Source organism: Coptis chinensis, chromosome 2, assembly GCF_015680905.1.
Source record: "Coptis chinensis isolate HL-2020 chromosome 2, ASM1568090v1, whole genome shotgun sequence".
Taxonomy (NCBI): domain Eukaryota; kingdom Viridiplantae; phylum Streptophyta; class Magnoliopsida; order Ranunculales; family Ranunculaceae; genus Coptis; species Coptis chinensis.
This window is the reverse complement of record NC_141457.1, coordinates 9,383,570-9,391,501: the sequence shown is the minus strand read 5'-3', so window position 1 is coordinate 9,391,501 and position 7,932 is coordinate 9,383,570. Positions and strand designations below refer to the sequence as shown.

Below are 7,932 nucleotides of genomic sequence, written 5' to 3'. Positions count from 1 at the left end.
ATAAAAGCTTACAACTCTAGTTTGCTCAACACAGTCAATAAGTTCCTCCCATGCATGCTTATCATATTCCTCCATAACTGAAGCAATAAGTATCTGATCTGGATACTCTTCCTTCAACTGCTTGAACGCGTATTGTTGCTGGATATGTATTTTGTGTAAATCTATGTTTGGGTTTTTTCTAATTTGGAAGTTAAAATTTTCTTCTGGAAGTAAGCATAGTAGTAATCAACAATAAATCACCAAACACACAACGTTAGAAAATCTTATAAGTGAGCTGCATAACTTGTATCCCCACACCTAAAAGTATACCAAGGATTTGCTCTACAGGATAAATTACAACATCAAATGTTTAACAAACACAAATAGAGCAAAAGGAGCCACCTGAAACATATTGGCATCCACATATGACTTTCTCAAGAGTTAGATTATAGTATGCACTCTCGAATTCCAGAACAATCATTATTGACTGAACAACTTTAGGAACCGCAGCAAGCTGATCTCTCAGTAATTGTACTAAAACCTTTGTTGGGATCAGGTTTACTAATCTTAATGGTCTGGGGCTGAAAAAATAGGAATAAATGAGTCAGAACACACTGTTCAAGGTATTAATCCTCATTCCACGAATTGGTTCAAGAGTAGAGTGCACCTCAGCATTAGAATCACTTTTTGCAAGTCTTTGTTTTATGTCCCTTGTAATAGAAAAGAATACATGCTCGACATTCAGGTTGGTTTTTGTACTCTGGAGAAAATAGGTTTCATGTGGGTCAATATATTGACAATGGGTTAGTGGGATGAAATGTGATACGGGTATGAACTTACCATCTCAAAGAACTCGATGCCATATTCATCAACAAGCGCTTGACCCCTAGAAGTTGGCCCATCCTATTAAAAAAAATTCAATCAAGCCCAATTCAGAAAACTCTTGGGGAATTTGACCTTTCAATCCAAGTTTGGTGTTACCCTCTTGTTCTCATCCATGTCAGCCTCACTTCCGACTAATATTTTGTTCACATTATCGGATATGTGTTGTTCAATGTTCTGGATCCAATTCCTAATGTCTACAAATTCACAAAAAATATGAGATAGTCATGCTTTTTATATTTGAGACAACTCGTAGGTATTAAGGACAGGTAAAAGGAAGCTAAATTTAAAAGAAGAGGTTTTAGGGGACTCGTCCGGTTTGGAATCTTATTTTTGGAGGACTCACTTATAATTCCTTTTTTCTCTCCTTATTTCCCGCGAGTTTTTTTTCCCTCTCCTGATTTCTCGTGAGTAATTTAGGGTACTTAAAATTTGCTTACGTGGACACTCACAAACCAGGAAAAGGGACTGCTATTATATATATATAAAGATTAGCCTAACTTTCTCACAATATGCGGCCCACAGATGTACTATTTCTCTTTTAGGGCAAACCTTCCATATTTTTTGTGTTTTATACTAAACCGAGCACATGCACTGTTCATCATGAAAAGTCGTATATAAACTACTTAACTACATGACAAACTTTGATCATAGGTTATACACTTATTACACAAATATATAGAACTGCAAATTATAACTACAACACAAAAACAAAATACCATATATATAACAGAAATACAAAACTACATGCATATTCAAAACTTCATCACGTACTACTTCAATCATCAAAGTTTACTATCATGCATGTACTACTACTATCAAACCATGGTAAATGTCATTTTACTACTTTTTCGCCTCCTTCCGAATACTATTTTACTTAATAAACTCACATCGCTGCACCTAGTACTTGGCACAATCGCCACAGCTTGTCCAGAAGTAGTAGTGTTTTTTTTTTAGCTTTCACTTGGCTATTAAGACCATAACGAGTGACCTGTGTGGGATGGGCAAGAGATTTTGGAGGGTCAACAATATTGGTGCACACCAGTGTGTGACAGGTCACAGTAATGAACTTATATATGCCAAATGGAATGGAAGGTCCAAACCTATCTAAACATCACGGGCTGAGAAAAGTCAACAAAAGTCAACTCATTGTCAAACCATGAGGCGGGTGCTCCCAATTACCATTCCATCATTTAGTACGTTTTGAGATACACAAAATAGAGAGGTCAAACATCTAATTCGAAGCACCGAGCTAGGATTAATGCCTGGGAGAAGTTCACACCTGGATCTATGTCCCCTTTTGGTTCTAGTGGAAAATCTTTATTCACTATACTTGGGAGGAATGAGTTCCCATTACTGCTCATAGTCTCCGGACTATCAGCTAGGAACTTTCTTAATGCAATGCCAGGGCCAGTTCATGGCGACACTCAAGGGAGCGTCATGGATTCTCGATGGGTCTAGAGACATATCGCATTGGAGCATGCATATGTGGTACCGTTGGGAAAAGAGGCTACAAATACCACGTCTTAGCGCATCACGCTACACTATGATGCTTGGTCGTGGAAACATCTAGACTCGTCCCAATGGTGTATTCAGCTATCCAGTTTCAACGATTTGCTCGAGCACTGAATGTTTATCAAGTTTGTGCATGCATGGTCGAGCTGCATGATCATGTATGCCGCACGGACACCTCTCAGCACATGATTCAGGACGTGTCCATGAAAATTGGTATCAGAGCGTAATCTTTGCCTGATGGTTGCATCCGAATGAGCTTAAGTAAGCTTAAGTAACATTTCAGTGCAATCTTAATATGGGTACAAGGGTGGGGGGGGATCCATCGAGTGAATCGAGTTTTGTGACCTATACTCCATTAAGGTGGATTTTTACAAAAAGTTGGGTCTTTTTAAATTCAGATTTCCTAGACTTACTAATACATGTTTATACTTTTAATATTTTTAATTTTTATAGGTTTTATTTTGGAAAAACAAAATTATGAAGAATAAAATGAGTCTTTTATAGTCAGATACTCGAGACTTTATCTAAAACATATATTAACATGTAGTTTACCATATATGAACAATCTAAAAAGTTGTGGGTCTTTCCATAAATAATTAACACGGAATGCACCACCAAACAGAACTAAGCACCAAGATTTTCTACGACGTGGCTTAGTGGAGTGGGAGTGAATTATGATGGATCTAGAACGTAGCCTAGCATGCAATTTCTTCTTTTTCCTTGAATGAAATGGTGTCCAAGTGAATGATTGTGACAAAATGGATGGTTGTGGAAGATATGTGGAATATAGATAAGTGTTAGAAGGAAGGGATGGAAAAAATGAGAAAGTGCCAGGTGGCTTGTCCTTCGGTATTACTTCTTCACCAGATGGGTTTATAAAATCATGAAGCAAAGGAGAAGCAAGAAGGTCAAGTGCAACCTCAAGGTTCCTTTGAAAAGGTGGAGGTCGGTGAATTGAGGTGGTGGTAAATGATTGGTATTTATTAAGGATTAGCTCAAGTGGATGATGGTCCACTACAACAGAACATCACTTTTGTGACGGCTAGGAGGCGTCAGAATTACTTTTTGTGGCGCCTAGGAGGCGTTGGAATTTAGGCGTCTGTGTTGGTGTCAAAAATATTTGTGACGCCAATATGCCGTCACAATTGAAATATTTACTGATGCCTCTACGCCATCACTAAATATGAATTACTAATGCCTCTACGTCGTCACTAAAATTGTATTACTAACGCCTCCACGCCGTCACTAAATTGGTGTATTGTCGTCACTATTGAACTTTTAAATCCCCAAAATCGGGCTGGCTATAACTTGGCCAAAACAAAACAAACTCTGTGACCGTCAGGAATTATTAATTTGTCTTTTTTTTAGATATACTTACTGACGCCTATATACTGTCAGTAATTATAAATTTGTCTTTTTTTTTAGAAATGCTTACTGACACCTGTCAGGCGTCATAAAATATTATTTATTTAAAAAAAATATTTGTTTTTTGTTTTCATCATAATATTTATATATTTTTTCCCCTGACATCGTCTACATAAATACAACCACATATACCCCAAACACATAATATAATTAAGACTTGACAAACAATTATACACAAGGAAAATCTTAGCCATAACCATCACCAAAATTTGACTAAGTATATATCACTAAATGAAAAACATTTAAAAGATATAGATATATGGATATAGCATAATCTGCCAACATACTATTTCAATATAATCCATATACAACAACTCAAGATCACATCCTAAGAAGCAAGAGCATGGGGTCCTTGACGATTCTCCTAGCGGTCTCGCTCTAAAACATACACACCCTGGACCAAGCTGGCAGCTATAGATCTCCGGTGATGTGCATTTTCCCTTCATAAAAAGAAAAAGATTCATTTAAACTATACCTTAGTCAATACAAGCTAAGGAACCACTAAAACAAGCTATTGACTAGTCAATATACACGCTAAGGATCCACGGAAGCAACAAAACAAGTCAATAGGATGGTTAGTCTGTTAATGAGCAAAGGCACCCACTCTGACTTTGTCATGGCCATACAGATTTCTCGCTGTGCAAATATATGTACAAAATCCAGAATGGGATAAAAATTTATAAAGGAAGTGCCTCAGAATGGCTCAGATACACTAATCACAGCTAAAAATGTGAATCATACAAGAATGCCACAAGAAAAGGCTCTAGTTTTGTTTCCTTTCCAAATATATCAAACAATTAATAAAACAGTATGTGGTTCAGAATAAACACTCGGCCAATAAATACCACCAAAAACATCATTTCTCCAAGAGTAGACACAATATTTTTACCCAAAATCAGGAATATGCCAATGTTTTCAGCCCACCCTAGTGTTGAAATTTGGACAAATATCATGTTTAATCCATCAAATTTCCATTAAAGTTGATGTTGCGTACTAAATTGCAAGCAATACATAAGAGGAAAGAAATAACTTTTTTGCCCTTTTTTTTAATCAAGTCAGTAAGTACACAAACCTGTCCAAGGAGAAGCTCAGGTAATACACATCCAACAGACCACATATCAATGGCTGTCGTGTATTCTATAGCTCCAAATATTAGTTCTGGAGCCCTATAATATCTTGAGCATATGTATGATATATTGGGTTCGCCAGGTACCTATATAACAAAAATATCAATGTCAAGCCTTATCATATCATAACCCAATAGGGCTATAAAACTATTGTTTGACAACTTACCAACTTCTGCAGACTTCGAAATCACATATCTTAAGTCGACGGTGTGAGGATTAACCTACAACAAACAGTACTTCAAAGGTCAGACTGGAAACAATTATAACCAGCTAAAACTAACATAAATTGCAGTCAATACACATCCTTTAAAGTAAAGGGTAAACATTGAGGAGCAGAATCTCACCAATAAATTTTGTGGTTTAATGTCACGATGACAAACTCCAATAACACCATGTACATAAGCAAGTGCTCGACATATCTACAAAGCATAAAAATGTTGAACAAATAAATAATATGATAAACAAAAAATTCAGCTAAGTGTTAGTATCATTTGCATTCAAGTGTTTCTCACTTTCAAATAGACATTAAATAAAATCATATATATAAAGGTGTATCTTTGAACCATACAAAAGTATATCCAAAAACTTCTTAGGCAGATATGAGAAATGGAAGTACAATATTTGCAACCAATTCTTATCAAAAAATAAATAAAAAGAAAAAAAGAAAAAACAGTAGACATTGTTGCTTACAAGTTACAACCCAAGGAACAGGTATTAAACAAGAAACATGACATGCCATTACCATGTGTGTTGTCCCATCACATCACACGAGCTACCACCTCTATAAAGATAAACTTTGTTCCACATAACCACATAAGCGTCCACATCATAGTCAACCTGGCTGGAGGACTAACATCACCAACCCCGTAGGGTAACTGACCATAACAGAACAGAAGTGACTCTTGAGAAACCAGAGCTGACCCTATAGAACCAAATAAAAATGATGGTGACGATAACAACAATGAACAAAAGTGATCATGGTGTGAATCCAAATTATAATTGCAACCAAATTGAACCAAGTAGCTAGTAAGGAAGCATAACAAACCTGGTTAATATATGGCTCCATTTGATGTAATAACTCGTAACCCTGAGTACACAACCAAAGTCGAAGGTTCAATAGCCTAAACGTGTTAAAGCTTGCTTACAGTAGAATGCAACAACACTAAATCACCTACCTGTTTGAAGTATCGAAGATGAGCATCCATTGTCCCACTAACAGACTCCAAAAATTTATAAATCCAGTAGTGATAGGGATGCAGAGAAGCATAAGGATGCAATTTATTTCAGGTATGTATATCTGCCCAAGGAACTTTGTAGATGTATGAACAACCTTGACTCTAGGAAAGCAACCAAGTGCATGTGCTTGCTTGATTATTGAAAAAGTTGTAGATATTGTAGCGTGACTCACAACAATAGTAGCTGCAGTCCCAAGAACAAACATTGGCCAGTATAAACCCTCTGCAAAAATACGATATATTAGTTAGTTATCAAGCTTTTTCAAGAGAGATGACCACATTAAAGTATAGGTACAATGTACCACAAGAGATCAGAACAGACTTGGTATGGAATGATAGAAAGCATGGACAACGTGCCCAGGTTCTTCATAAGGTAAGCAGCCTGTCCTATATACGCCAATAGGCCGGAGGCTAGGAAACACGATTAATGTGAAAGCAATCCGAACTACCAAAACAAGAAAATGGTCTAAATCAGCAAAGAGCGCTTCTGTCCCTACAGTAATGATGTGCACATCAGTAACCCAAGAGACTGCTAGTCCTTCTCAGTAAATGCAAATGAATTGGAGATGAGATGCGCTAAATAACAAAATAAGAAGTTGACCTATGATACTGAGCATTATTCCTCTAAGGCAGCTCCAACCTCCCTTTTTAAGAAACCGATATACATAAACAAGAGAGAAAGCCTTCAAAACTATGACCATGTCTCCAAATGTTGAATGCACCGACGCCTCCCATCATAAGAAACCAAAGGAGTGCGATTGGAGCAAAGAGCCAACCAACTTTATCGGTTCCATAACTTTGCATACTAAACAAGCAAAAATAACTATAATAATCGACAGGCAGCTTAACCTGGATTCACGTTTGAACTGCACCAAATATCACCTTTTTTGGATGTAATGTTCTTTGTTCATGAAGAACTTGCAAGTTACAATATCACAGAACAATTTTGAGCTCAAGAACAAAAATCAGAACACGTGTATCATTAAACCTCTGGAGAACCAAGCCAGGACTCAAACATGTTTAACTACGCCGAATTATTTGACCAGAAATATTGTCCATTAAAGTGAATACGCAAGCCATGCCACAACACTTCACAGAGTAACTTGCTAAAACTTAACGACAGAGAAAATAAAACTGTCTCTGGAGAATAAACAGGGCTGTTGTATTTCTCATATTATATACCCATTATATCAGAGAAAAGAATAAAAATAAGTAACTATACAGTTCCCATTTATGTACACTACCTAACTGCCTAGTTTGAGTTTGATCAAAATATTTGAAAAGAAGAAGAATTGGGAGTTCAGAAAAGATGGAAAAGGGTGCCCCCAAACCATAAAACACAAGCACTAATGCAATCCAAGTACAAGGTTACCTTGATGAGCTCAGTATTGGATGTTTGGTCTGCTAGGCTGACAAGCCACATTGTGAATTTGTGACCATGTCCCGCTTTTCAAGAAAGATCTGCACCAAGAGAAAAAAACGTGTGCTGTGGCCTTTGCATTCTCATACCTATTCCAGAAGTGTAAAATTTTAGTGACAAGCACTAAATAGTAAATCAGCAATAGGTACTTGTGGTCGCCAAACTGATAATTTAATGAAGAGACCACTCAAAGGAAACTCTATAAGCTATTACAAAGAACTCTAAGCGCCGATTTTGAGCTTTATAACATTCTGTAATAGTTTCAATTGGTCGAGATCCCCGTTTTAAGCCCTCTTATATTTTCTTCAAATATAGAAATTTCCCTCTCATAATTGTTTTTAAAAATGAT

General features: G+C 36.7%; 1 protein-coding gene across 1 annotated transcript; it reads right to left on the bottom strand.

Moving 5' to 3' along the window:
* Positions 1-386: 386 nt before the first annotated feature.
* On the bottom strand, positions 387-5,994 carry LOC147514752 (ras-related protein RABE1c-like). The gene is made up of 9 exons (XM_086592674.1): positions 5,974-5,994; positions 5,273-5,347; positions 5,099-5,149; positions 4,874-5,014; positions 4,428-4,437; positions 961-1,058; positions 820-882; positions 647-739; positions 387-560 (listed from the first exon to the last, which is right to left on the bottom strand). The coding sequence occupies exons 1-9, from the start codon at positions 5,992-5,994 to the stop codon at positions 477-479; spliced, it is 636 nt and encodes a 211-aa protein (XP_086448800.1). The 3' UTR covers positions 387-476.
* Positions 5,995-7,932: the final 1,938 nt, after the last annotated feature.

Excerpts from the sequence above, each read along its gene's own strand:
- LOC147514752 (XM_086592674.1), bottom strand. The coding sequence starts at position 5,994 with ATGGAGCCATATATTAACCAG. Across the intron at positions 5,348-5,973 it reads TGGAGCCATATATTAACCAG|ATATGTCGAGCACTTGCTTA; the intron begins GTTTGTTATGCT and ends TATGCTTTGTAG. Across the intron at positions 5,015-5,098 it reads TGATTTCGAAGTCTGCAGAA|GTACCTGGCGAACCCAATAT; the intron begins GTTGGTAAGTTG and ends TTTGTTATATAG.